The 14,177-nt window shown below is 25.9% G+C and overlaps 3 protein-coding genes across 3 annotated transcripts, besides 1 other annotated feature; 2 read left to right on the forward strand and 1 right to left on the reverse strand.

Moving 5' to 3' along the window:
• Positions 1–734: 734 nt before the first annotated feature.
• Positions 735–4,737, forward strand: PGAL8A_00271000 (surface-associated interspersed protein (SURFIN); the record flags this gene model as incomplete). The annotated part of the gene is made up of 2 exons (XM_028671691.1): positions 735–2,711; positions 2,821–4,737. Coding segments are annotated over 2 exons (3,894 nt in total), but the record flags the coding sequence as incomplete, so codon positions are not given.
• A 91-nt stretch (positions 4,738–4,828) lies between these two features.
• Positions 4,829–7,027, forward strand: PGAL8A_00271100 (surface-associated interspersed protein (SURFIN); the record flags this gene model as incomplete). The annotated part of the gene is made up of 1 exon (XM_028671692.1): positions 4,829–7,027. The coding sequence occupies one exon, from the start codon at positions 4,829–4,831 to the stop codon at positions 7,025–7,027; it is 2,199 nt and encodes a 732-aa protein (XP_028528319.1).
• On the reverse strand, positions 6,975–8,458 carry PGAL8A_00271200 (fam-g protein; the record flags this gene model as incomplete). The annotated part of the gene is made up of 2 exons (XM_028671693.1): positions 6,975–7,892; positions 8,396–8,458. The coding sequence occupies 2 exons, from the start codon at positions 8,456–8,458 to the stop codon at positions 6,975–6,977; spliced, it is 981 nt and encodes a 326-aa protein (XP_028528320.1).
• Positions 8,459–8,484: 26 nt separating this feature from the next.
• Positions 8,485–13,156: a repeat region.
• Positions 13,157–14,177: the final 1,021 nt, after the last annotated feature.

The following is a 14,177-nucleotide window of genomic DNA, read 5'->3' on the forward strand; positions in this document are numbered from 1 at the left end:
AAATATATATAAATACATTAAAACCGTAGAGGTAACTCTACATATTCTTTATTAATTTGTTTCATGAGTACTCTAGTGAAGTCACCGAACATCCAGTTAATAAATCACTTTATTAATATGTTTGCTCAATACTATAGCAAAGTTACGGAATAAGAAATAAATAAATTAATATGTCAACTGAAAAATTAATCCTTTCAAAAAAAAAGTAAATATATTTTTTTTTTTTTTGTATTTAAAAATTAGAAAATTTATATCCTTGTTCATTATTAATTTTTAATTAATTTAATTTTACTTATAATGTTATGAATATTGTTTGGCAATTCAAGTCCATTGATTTTANTATTATATACTATATAAAATGCCAATTTAAAATATAAACAAATTTATAATATAGTTATCACATAAGTACAAATATTGTCATTTCTATGTAGAAATTATAACAATTTCCCAATATAATTCAAGTGTATAATTATGCTCAAAAATAACAAAAATATCTATATTCAATTTTTTGGTCAAATTAAATTATTTTTCTTCCTTAATTGGATTAACGAATATTTTTTTAATGTTTCAAAAATTTAAAGTATAAAATACATACATACACATTACTTTTTGGTTTTGTTGAAATTTATGCATTTATCTATAATTCACATAAAAATTTCTTTTCTTTAATAAATCAATATTTGAATACTACTGCAAAATATTTTGAGAAAGCCTTTTATGATGATATTATAATCATGAGAAAAAAATCAATCTTAAAGAGAGCAAGATATTTATCACAAGCAGAAGAAACTTCCTGTATATTAGATGGACAAAATAGTGAAACAGAAGAAAATGGAGATAACTCTAGTGAAAGAAGTAAATTCAATACAGAAATTAAAACATTTATGGAAGATACTAATAATGAACTTAATTTTTATCTCAATGACAACAAAATTAAGGATACTACAGAAAAATGTCAAAAGTCATCCTCATATGTAAATTGGAGAGGAATGGACTTTGTTAATTTAGTATTAAATGAAGAAACAGATCATAATATCCCAAGTCTTGTTAATTGTTGGAATAAAAAACAAAGTTCTTTAGAGACACAAATACGTGAGAAAACAAGTTCAACATGTAATTTGAAAAATTTTGATTATTGCGCTGTTTTGAATAAAAATGATGATTGCACCAGTCCTTATAAAAATAGTGATTTACCAGATTTAATATCATTACCATATAACCAACTCAATGAGAGTGATCAAGCAGAAAATAAAAAGCAAGTTATTTATAAAAGACTTACTAAGTTTACCAATATTACTAATGATATATCTAATTACTATTATAAAGTATATGAAGCTGATAAAAGTCAACTTAATTGTGGAAAGTGGAGTATGTATATACATAAGAGAGGAAAACAATTTGTAAATATGGTGTACTATGAGTCTTATTCCGAAGAATCTTTTAGAAATGATTCTACTAAAAATTGGAATACTTATAGTACTAGATTGCAAAATAGTATATTAAGTGATACAGGAAATCATTGTAATATGACATCACTAATTTATCAAATTAAAGAGCGACAAAATTCAACTGATCCATATGGTTTATCATGGATTCATTTAGATGACCATCATGAATCTGATGAAACTTTAGATCCTACAACTTCATTACCAAATAATGCACAACCTACAATAGAAACGTCTGATGAAACACATGCTAGTTCTATTGTAAATTCATTAGATGATGAAACAAAAGCTAAAATTGGCGGTTTTAGAGATTCTAAAAATGCTACACTAAATGCTATAGCATCACCGAGTGATAAAGATAAATGTGAAATGGCTGAAAAAGCTGCAAAAGCTGCAACTACTGTTCCTCTAGAAGATCCAACACAATCCATTTCTTTAACTTCAAATAGCACGAATGGACATAACTCCTCTATAAATGAAAATACAATTTTACCTTCTACAGATGATAACTCTATACTTCCTACCACTATCGTTGAATCTCCTGAAAGTACACCATCTCATACAAACATGTTTTCTGCAGATAGCAGTTCATCTTCCTCAGGAATTTATGCATCCCCTATCAATGAATCTAGTAATTTAACAGCTAGTGTTGATGCTTCTTCATTTAATGGTACATATTCTACAAAAAACCATTCATCTCCTGCTATAGATATACTCAAATCTCCTAGTCCTAGCAGCGTACAACCTATAGCTGTTACTGAAATTAATTCTAATGGTACTCCACCTATTGTAAATGAATCATTGTCTGAGACATCTCATTCTAAATCTCCTGTGGAGGTACATGCTCCTATAATTAAAGCTGCGCTTCCCAAAAATAATACTGTGTCTCCAACATCATTTGAATCTTTAATGCCTTTAGGTATCAATGCATCTTCTAATAAAACAAATGAATCTACTACAACAAATGATGATATGCAATTAATGGGAAAAAGCTATTCCCCAACACAAAATTCACAAATTACACTTACTCCTATTGCTGAACATAATAAATTACCATTAAGCGCAGCTCAAAATTATACATTATCAAATTGTTCGAGCAACTGTCCTACAAATATGAATGTTCCAAATATTACTACCTCACAAACTCCACTGGATAATAATACTGAACCTACACCTACAATTAATCCTGCAGGAAGTATAATAACAATAGTTCCAATAGGAATACTCATTTTAGGAATTATATTCCTTTTAGTTATTCTCTATAGAGTAAGATAAAATTAATAATTAAAAATTCAAAAACATATATATATATAAAATACTAATAACTATATTAGTAAAATTTTCATAATTTTCTTATTTTTAATTCTAATTATAGTGCACTCCTATTGGATCTTGGATTCGTAATCGAAAATCAAAGAAAAAAAAAATAAGAAAAAAGATAAAAAAAATTTCAAAGAAACCAATGCCATTATCTACAAATAATATAGAGGATGGACCAATGAATAGTGGAAATCACTCTATGTTACAGCATGAAAAACAAATACCATCATGTGAGGTTAGTTATGAAAGTGAAGGAAATTTGAAATGTGAGGAGAAGGAAAAATCCAAAGAATGTAAAGGAATATACAATAAAAAAGAAAATAAACTCATTTGTGATGATACAGAAGAAGGGTCATATAAGTATGAAAATGAACTTATATGCGAAGAAAAATTAAATAAAGATAATCCTAAAAGTGAAATTGAAAAAGCGGAATTGAATGTAGATGAATCTAGAAATGAAATTGAAGATGAATTAAATAAAAATACATTAGAAAAAGATCCTGTTAATATTGTATGGCATATTAGGAATGACAGATTAAATGAGGAAATAGAAAAGGAAATAAACTTGCAAAAAGAAAAATCTACATGTGAAATTGAAATGAAAAATTTAGGATATAAAACGTCAATCAAGAATGATGTATGCAATTGGAATTCATGGGTAGATATACATATGACTGCATTACTAGAATGTAAAAAAGAGGAATGGAAATTGAATAAAAGAGAATTTTTTAATATTTGCTTAGAAGAGATCGAAAAAGTTGAAGAAAATTCTAATTTAAAAGAAATGGGAAATAATTTTGTAATGAAAATAAAAGAAGAAAATAATACCGATACAATAGATAAAAAACGTAGTATATTAGATAAATATAAAAATGAAGAGTGGTTTATTAATTTGAAGAAAGAGTGGAAAGAAGAACAAGAAAAATACTTAGGATATTTAGATGAACAAGAAATTGAAAAAATAACAGAAATGGGAATAAATAATTTTATGCTAGATAAAAAAAAAAAAATATGGAAAAAATGGATAGAATGGCAAATAGAGCATTCATACGAATACAAAAATCAGAATTGGTTTGTAAAATTATTAGGAGAATATGAAAAAGAAGAAATTCATAAAAATACAAACGATGAAAAAATAGATAAAGAAAGAAATAATGGAATAAATAAAAGTGAAATGAAGAAAAATTTGGAAAGGAGAATTTTGTTAGATATTCTTATGATGGTATTAGAGGAATGTACGAAAGAAGAGTGGGAAAAAGAAGAAGAATTTTTTAAAGCAAATATGGAAGAGATAAAAAAATATAAAAATTTGGACGAAGAAACAAACATATTAGATAATATAGAAAGAGAAAGAAGTTGGAATATTTTATCAGAGAAAAAAAAAAAGGAAATCGAAAAATGGAAAAAACAAAAATGGTTTATTGAGTTAATGTTAGAATGGAAAAATAAAGAAGAAAAATATATGATGGAGATAAATGAAGAAATTTTAGCAAAAAAGAATCAAGGAAGAGTAATAGATGTTATCTTAGAAAGACAAAGCAATATATGGAAAAAACACTGCGAAAATATTTGTAAAAAGTGGATAGATGAAGACAATAATGAAGAATGGTTTACAAAGTTAGTTAATGAATATGAAAAAGAAGAGAAAGAACATAAAAGTAGAATTTATAAAAAAAGTATAGAAAAAGAAAAGGAAAATGAAAAAACCATAGAAAGTTGTGAACCGCTAACAAAGTTTAACAAAAAGGGAGAAGAAAAAATGATAAAATATGAAAGGAATAATTTAGAGGAATCATATGAAATGAATAATTCTAAAATAATCAAAAAAAAATTAAAATGGAAGACTTTAATAGAAATATATATGGTAATATTAGAAGAATGTAGAAAAGAGGAGTGGTTATTGAATAGAGGAAAATTTTTAGAAACCTGTTTAGAAGAATTTATAGAAGAAGATAAAGAAAAATATCCAAAANATTGTATGGCATATTAGGAATGGTACATTAAATGAGGAAAAAGAAAATGAAATAAATTCGCAAAAGGAAAAATCTACATGTGAAAATGAAATGAAAAATTTGGGAAATAAAACGACAATCAAGAATAATGTATGTAATTGGAATTCATGGGTAGATATACATATGACTGCATTACTAGAGTATAAAAAAGAGGAATGGAAATTGAATAAAACAGAATTTTTTAATATTTGTTTAGAAGAGATCGAAAAAGATGGAGAAAATTTTAATTTAAAAGAAATGCGAAATCATTTTATAATGAAAATAAAAGAAGAAAATAGTACCGATACAATAGATAAAAAAAATAGTATATTAGAGAAATATAAAAATGAAAAGTGGTTTATTAATTTGAAGAAAGAGTGGAAAGAAGAACAAGATAAATACTTAGGATATTTAGAAGAACGAGAAATTGAAAAAATGACAGAAATGGGAGTAAATAATTTTATGCTAGATAAAAAAAAAAAAATATGGAAGAAATGGATAGAATGGCAAATAGAGCATTCATACGAATACAAAAATCAGAAATGGTTTGTACAATTGCTAGAAGAATATAAAAAAGAAGAAATTGATGAAAATTTAAAGGAAGAAAATATAGAGAAAGAAAGAAATAATGGAATAGATAAAAATGAAATGAAGAAAAATTTGGAAAGGAGAATTTTGTTAGATATTCTTATGATGGTATTAGAGGAATGTACGAAAGAAGAGTGGGAAAAAGAAGAAGAATTTTTTAAAGCAAATATGGAAGAGATAAAAAAATATAAAAATTTGGACGAAGAAACAAACATATTAGATAAAATAGAAAGAGAAAAAAGTTGGAACATTATATCAGAGAAAAAAAAAGAGGAAATAGAAAAATGGAAAAGAGAAAAATGGTTTATTCAGTTAATGTTAGAATGGAAAAATAAAGAAGAAAAATATATGATGGAGATAAATGAAGAAATTTTAGCAAAAAAGAATCAAGGAAGAGTAATAGATGTTATCTTAGAAAGACAAAGCAATATATGGAAAAAACACTGCGAAAATATTTGTAAAAAGTGGATAGATGAAGACAACAATGAAGAATGGTTTACAAAGATAGTTAATGAATATGAAAATGAAGAGAAAGAATATAAAAGTAGAATTTATAAAAATAGCATAGAAAAAGAAAATGAAAAAACCATAGAAAGAGATGAATCAATAACAGAGATTAATAAAAAGGAGGAAGAAAAAATGAGAAAATATGAAAGTAATAATTTAAAGGAATCACATGAAATGAATAATTCTAAAATAAACAAAAAAAAATTAAAATGGGAGACATTAATAGGAATATATATGGTAATATTGGAGGAATGTAGGAAAGAGGAGTGGTTATTGAATAGAGGAAAATTTTTAGAAACCTGTTTAGAAGAATTTATAGAAGAAGATAAAGAAAATAATCCAAAAATAATAGAAAATGATTTAGTAATGATGAAGGGAGAGGAAGAAGACATTAGTACATTAATGATTGAGAAACAAAAACTTTTATGGAATAAATGGGTAGAAAGAAACAAAAGAATGTCAGAGAAATGGAAAAAAGAAGAATGGTTTATTAATTTGAAAAAAGAATGGGGAAAAGAACAAGATAAATATGACGAATTAACAAAAGAATCAGAAATAGTAGAAATAGAAGCAGGAAAAAATCCTATGCTAGAAAAACAAAAAAGAATATGGAAACAATGGCTAAAAAAACAACGAATGTGGTTTATACTACATAGCGAGGATGAATGGTTTAACAATTTATTGGAACAATACGAAGAAGAAGAAGAAAGTATGAAAAGAATAACTAAAAAAGATACGAAAAAAGAGAAGGAAATTCATGAAAATATAGAGGAATTGAAGCAAGTAGGAGATAACGAAATAGAGAAAAATAGAAAAAAAAGGGAGAAATTGATACAAAAGGTTTTGATAGAAATACATATGACGCTATTAGAAGAATGTATGAAAGACGAATTGCAAAGAGAAAAGGAATATTTTTTTAAAAAAATGGTGGAAGAGTTGAAAATACAGGAAAATTTAGATGAGGATGTTAACATATTGGAAATAAAAAAAAAAAGTAGGAATGTTATATTAAATAATGACAAAGAGAAAATAGAAGAATGGAAAAAAAAAAAATGGTTTATAGAATTAATATTGGAAATGAAAAACAAAGAAAAGGAATACATGAAAGAAGTATATGAAGATATCATAGCAAAAAAGAATGAGGACAGGTTTTATAGTCTGTCATCTCATTCTTAGATTCGGATTCTGTTTTATTGTCTATTATCTCATTCTTAGATTGGGATTCTGTTTTATTGTCTATTATCTCATTCTTAGATTCGGATTCTGTTTTATTGTCTGTCATCTTATTCTTAGATTCGCATTCTGTTTTATTGTCTATCATCCCCTTCTTAGATTCGGATTCTGTTTTATTGTCTATCATCTCATTCATAGATTCGGATTCTCTTTTATTGTCTATCATCTCTTTCTTAGATTCAAATTCTGTTTTATTGTCTCTCATCACTTTCTTACCTTTGGATTCTGTTTTATTCTCTCTTATCTCTTTCATAGATTCGGATTTTGTTTTATTGTCTCTCATCTCTTTCTTACATTTGGATTTGATTTTATTGTCTCTCATCTCCTTCTTACATTCGGATCGTGTTTTATGGTCTCTCATCATTTCTTCACATGCGTCTAAAAATTTTAAAAATTCTGAGAGACGTTTTTCCATAACACTATCAATTAATTTTTTTTTTTCTTCTTCTGAAATATCTTGTCGATGAGATATTGAAGATAGATCTTTAACATGGTTAGCTGAAATTTTATTCCATTCATTATTCCATTTTTTTTCTTTCAAATTAGGGTCCATTCCACTTGTTACTTTATTAAACAGCTCCAACATTTTTGGAGCAATGACATTATGCCAATGATCGCACGGATTCTCATATTGAAACGGATCTTCACAATTGTTTTTTTTATTATCTAACGGACATTCTTCTGGGTATCCTTCAGCGTAAGCTTGATTTTTTGCTGCTATGTCACCCTCTGTTAATCCCCTTTCATATTTTAACTTATTTTTTTTTTGCAATATATTTTTATAAATCAAAGTTTTATAGGAATCACACTATGGATTAAATAAAAATTTTTTAAAAGTATGTTTCTTTTGTTATAATAGTAAATCAAATGGAATGTTAAAAATAATTAGAAATAAAATATATCTATATGTATATAATTTTAATTTGTAAGAGAAAATTTTATATATATAACAATAAAATTTTCACGTAATTAATATTTAGATAATTAATTTGTATTATCACTAATCGTTTATGTTTGTTAATTCAACAGTAATATATATTAATTGTTGAACATAACTCATAACAAGAAACAAGTAATATACATTTAATTAATGATCAATATTCAATAAGGTTTAAACTTTTAATAAAAATAGGGATTTTTACTAAAGTAAAGAAATTCCCATTGAAATTAAGAATGCTTAACGAAGTAGAGAACATGATTAATAATCACTTGTTTAAAGCATTTAAAAATATATACAAATACATCAAAACCGTAGAGTAAACTCTGTATGCTCTTTATTAATTTGCTTGTTCAGTACTCTAGCAAAGTCACCGAATACCCAGTTAATAAATCAATTGGCGACAACGGCAAGAAAACCGAAAACAGCATAAACATAACCCACACTGGACTAGCAGTTCAAGATGGATAAAGAATTATACAACCTTAAACCAGATTCTTTTGCGAATATAATAGAATTTAATCATTCATACATAATTGAAATTAGAAACAATCGATATAAGAGCTAAAGTACCACCTAGACTCCCAAAATTTAGTGATTGATCTTTAGAACTATATTTTAGTTGGTTTAGGATATTCGAAATGAACGCAAAAATGCAAGGAATATCCAAGTAAAAACATGTATGATATTAGAATCTTTAACATTAAACATCTACCACCAGGAAATAGCTAAATTATCAAGAGACAAAAAAATCACCGATATGTTACAATTTCAAATTAAATTAGCTAAAGTAATGTTTAAATATCCAGACGAGAAATTCATTTTAGCATGGAAGTTATTTAATGCACCAAAAAAAGTATCTGTGAAAGAATCTATTAGTTCATTTATTACGGACTGTAATTCGTATGCTCTTAGCTTTTTATGTTTCAAGAAAGAGAATAGCATATGCAGAAAGGATACTTTAAAATGCTTTAAAAGATATATACGAGAGGAATTCTTAAAAGAATTAGATAAGAAGATGGAAATGTATAAACCTTTTACATAGATAAGAAAATATTTGCTAACTGTAGAAAATAGAGGAACAAAGATAGATGAGGACCGAAATATCAGTATAAATGCTGCAGATCAGACCTACAAAGACAATAGTATTGGTAAGGATAAGAAACAAAGTCTTATGAAATGTTATTGTTGTGGAGGGAATAACCATTTAAAAAGATACTGTTTTTACCGAAAAAAAAGATCCAAAATTGTAATGAAATAGGACACACAGTAAAAGTATGTAGAAATAAAGTGATTCAAGATAAAGAAGATGAAATCAAAGGTATAATAACAGATAAAAGATATTATTTAAATTTTAAAATAACCAAAAATGAAACTAATCCACAGAAAATACGTCAAGTAAAAAGATACCTTAATAAACAATTGGAACACCTGGAAAGACAAAAAGAAAAGACAAAAGAAAGGTATAAATAAAATAAACCTAAAGGAAGTGACGAAGAGAAGGATAGAAAGAGGAAGAGAATAAATAATATATTTAAGGAGAAAGAAATTGACATCGATAAGAAATCCAATGAAAGGGTAACAGATTCAGCAAAAAGTGAATTATCTGTTAATAGGAAAATAGAAATTGGAAATGAAAATGGACGATGTAAGAATATGGAACAAACAGTAGAAATTAAGGGATATAACTTTAATGTATTACTAGATACAAGAGCAGATTTATGTACTGTATCTACAGTTTCAGTCAAAGAACTAGGTATAGAGCCAGACACATCAATACAACTAATAAAGTTCTGTTGAATATATAACGGAGACATTGCAATGAAATCTAAAAAGGTGAAAATATACATGAAATTTATCAATATAAATATAATAACAAGATTTGCTATGATAAAAAAAAATAAACCCTTTTATTACTTAGTGGTTTAGTAATGGACGAATTAGGATATGCCATTATAAAAAAAAAGATAGATATATATATATATATCATGGAAGTTAGTCCTGAAGTAAAAGTAGATGAATAACAGAATTCGAATAAAGAAATTATTCAGAATTTTTTTGAAGGATCTGATTTTAAAGATCAGAAAAATAAGATGGAAAAAAAATTAAGAAATAATACAAACCCTGGAAAAATAAAATAATGGAACCCAACAACAAATATAAAGTTTCTATTCAGGTACAAGGGAAACCTCGGCGTTATAAGCCTAAACAATTGAGTGAAGAAATGTAATCAGAATTACATCGAAAAATAGATGAAATGATAAAATTAAAAGTAATAAGTAAGGTCATTAATGCACATTGGACCTCACCAATAATAATCGTTCAGAAGAAAACAGGCCAATGGAAAGTAACGTTAGACTATCGGTATTTAAATAAATTTATACTAGATGATTTATATGTCATCCCACACATGAAACACATATTTCAAACGTTTTATGGAACAAAATGTTTTTCGCAAATAGCCTTCAAAAATGGATTTTGGAATATCGCATTGGAGGAAAGTAGTAAAGCATATAATGGATTTATAGTTCCTAAGAGGGGACCATTTATATATAACGTATTTCCATTTGGACTAAAAACAAGTCCTACAAATTTTCATAGAATAATGGAAGATATTTCTATGAAATTCATTCAAGTGAATTATATATTTGTGTATATTGATGACATCATCATTCTTACAAAAACATTATTTGAGCACTTATAAGTATTAAAAAGAGTATTTGAATTAGTCTGTAATAATAATTTAGGAATAAATACAGAAAAGTGTGAACTTTTTAAAACATCTATAACTTATCTTGGGCAAGAGATAGATCGAAATGGTATAAGACCTTCATTAGATAAGACGAAAACAATTATTGAAGCAGAACAACCTAAATCTAAAAGACAATTAAGATCATTATTAGGAGATTCTAATTATTACAGGAATTATATTAGGAACTTTTCAGAGTGGACTTCTAAACTAGTTCCATTGTTAACTAAGAAACATATATTTGAATGGAAAGAAGAGCATTCAAAGGCTTTGGAGCAAATCAAGAATAAAATGACAGAAATTACGCATCTTTCATTTCCAGAATTAGGAAAACCCTATACTATTTATATTGATGCATCAGATTATGCTATAGGAGCTATATTGATTCAAATTGATAAGGACACAGGTCAAACTAAATTCATTCATTACACATCGAAGAATTTAAATGAAGTACAACAGAGATGGAGTACGGTTGAAAAAGAATTATTTGCTATAGTAGCAGCATGCTAAATATTCGATTATTATATTATAGGATCTAAGACTTTAATTAAAACAGATTGTAAAGGTATTACTGATATGGATTCAATTAATACTTGAAAATTATATCTATGGAAGTTAAGACTATCTGCATTTAACTTGGAATTTGAACATATTGAAGGAGTTCAAAATAGTTTATCTGATTGAATCACTAGATCAATAAAAGATGAAACAGATCTTCCTAATTACATGATCTTATATTGTAGTAAAGCTCAAGAATTATATGAAGATTTATATGTTATACCTTCTTGCGAGTAAATAGCAAATGAAGCAAGAAATGATAAAGATAACATACCGAGAGACGTAGTACGGAAGGATGATTTCCCAGTTCACTATAGAACAGGAGGATTATATATATTAGAAAAATATAGAAATCATTTAATGTATTGGTTTCACAGTAGTAAACTCGCAGGACATGATGGAGTAAATAAAACACTAAAGAAAATACAAAAACATTTCTGGTGGCCCAATATTAGTAATGATATTGAAGAATACGTTACAAATTGTTTACTTTGTTAAGTAATTCGTAATCGGAAATTTAAACCTAACAATAAGCAAGTTTTTATCAAAAACGAATGTATTTGATATGGTTTCATTAGATATTATAGGTCCTGAAACATGGAAAGGTACAGAATACTTTATACAAGTAGCAATAGATCATCATTCACGTTTTATGGTAACGAACATAACTAATAAAACACCTAATGCTATGGATGCAATTAACGTTATGAAGAAAACATGGATACCCATATTTGTATGCCCTGCAAGCATCTTAACAGATCGCGGTTCAATTTATACTAGTCAAGAATTTCATGACTATGTTACAAAAGAAATAAAAGTTAAATTATATCATTCTAGTGCATATTATCCACGAGGAAATCGTATAAATGAAAGTTCTCATAAATGCATAGATTATATCATGAAGACTTTATATGAAGAAAAAGATGTACCTTTCGTATAAATAGTAAAAAATGCAGTACTAATATATAATAATACATCTCATGGAGCTGTAGGAGAAACACCCTATTTTGCTATGTTTGGAATATATTGTATCTGTCCATGGTTTGCAAAATTAGTACGAGAAACAACTTCTCAAATGAGGATTAAATACTTAAACGATAAATGTAAAAACATACATGAAGATGTAATGAAATCAAACGAAAACCTATAATTGAGAATAAAAATATTAAGGTTGGAGATATTATCTCATACGAATTATCCGAATACAAAAGGAATCAAATGAAACACTATAGTAGAAATATACAATATAAACCATATTGTTCATTTCCTCATAGAGTAACTAAAATGGAAAGCAGAATTCTGAAAGAATTACCTATATATTATAGAGGTAAGGAAGTACAAATTCCAATGTCAATAATAAAATTGTTCAGTAACAAAACCAGGGAGATATATGAAAGGCAAATGCAAAATTTAATACAAGTTACAAATAAGAATAAAAGGAAATTAAATCTGACTCATGATTTAAAGTCTAAGGATTATCTAGAGATTTATAAACGGAGTAGTATCATAATGTGTGATATCAACGATAATCAGAACAAGCAAATTGAAAAAGGATTACAAAAAGGAATTGATGTAATAAAACAATACAAAAATAACAAACTTTAAGTAATAACAATTACCTTCCCACGGTGGTGGAGTATGGTTAATAAAAGACTTTATTAACCTTTTTGGAAAATAAAAAGACTAGTTAAATGAAGATTACGAAGTTCGTCATACATACACACACAAAAAAAAAATTGATGATTTTTATTTTGTTTGTACTTTTTTCTAAAAAAAAAGTACAAAGATTGTCAGGGAAAATTTTGATAAAAAAAAAAAAATACAAAGATCGTCAGGAAAAAAAATTGATTAAAAAGTCAATTAGAAAAATATTTGTTACCAATAAATAAATATAAAAAAAAAAAAGAAAAAAAAAGATTTTTTTTTTTGGGAATGAATTATGATTTTAATGAATTTTGTAAGAGAAAGTTTTATACATATAACAATGAAATATTCATGTAATTAACATTCATATAATTTATTTGCGTTTTTACTAATTGTTTATGTTTGTTAATTCAACAGAAATATATTAATTGCTGAATGTAACTCATAATAAATAACTAGTAAACCGTAGAGGCAACTCTATATGCTCTTTATTAATTCGTTTGTTCAGTACTCTAATAAAGTTACCGAACATCCAGTAAATAAAACATGCACAAATGTATAATAAATAAAAGTAAAATTGTTTTCTTTAAAATAAATAATCTTAAAAATAAGTACTAAATATATAACGATAACCAGAATTTAATTAATCCATAGTCAACAAATAAAGTTACAAAAAATTTAAACCAACAAACTTCTAATAACTAAAAACTTAATAAATTTTTACTCAATAAACATAACCTTCATCCTTTTCCTCACAACTTGCATATCCCAAATAAATTTTCTAAAATTCAACAATAAAATTTTTATAAAATTTATACCATGCCATAATATTCAAATAATTAATTTATCTGTTATCTTCTCTTTTTTTTTTAATATACTTATTCATTCTTAATCATAATGTCAACTTAATAATATAAATAAATAAAAATAAAAAAAATTATAAAAAATGGTAAATAATTATTAAATTTTTAATAATGAAAAACTATATAATCATAAATATTCATAAAAAAAATAGGTTTCTCCTATAATATTCCTGTGAAAAAAATAATCAACTCCCATAAAAATCATATAAAATGCTAAAAAAAAATAAAACACATTTACTTTATACCTATTTTTATTAAAAACTTAAATCTTTATTAATTATAATTTTAACTTACATATATTTTACTTATAATGTTATGATTAATATTTAACAATTCAAATTC

Source organism: Plasmodium gallinaceum (assembly GCF_900005855.1).
Source record: "Plasmodium gallinaceum strain 8A genome assembly, contig: PGAL8A_v1_84, whole genome shotgun sequence".
Lineage (NCBI taxonomy): Eukaryota > Apicomplexa > Aconoidasida > Haemosporida > Plasmodiidae > Plasmodium > Plasmodium gallinaceum.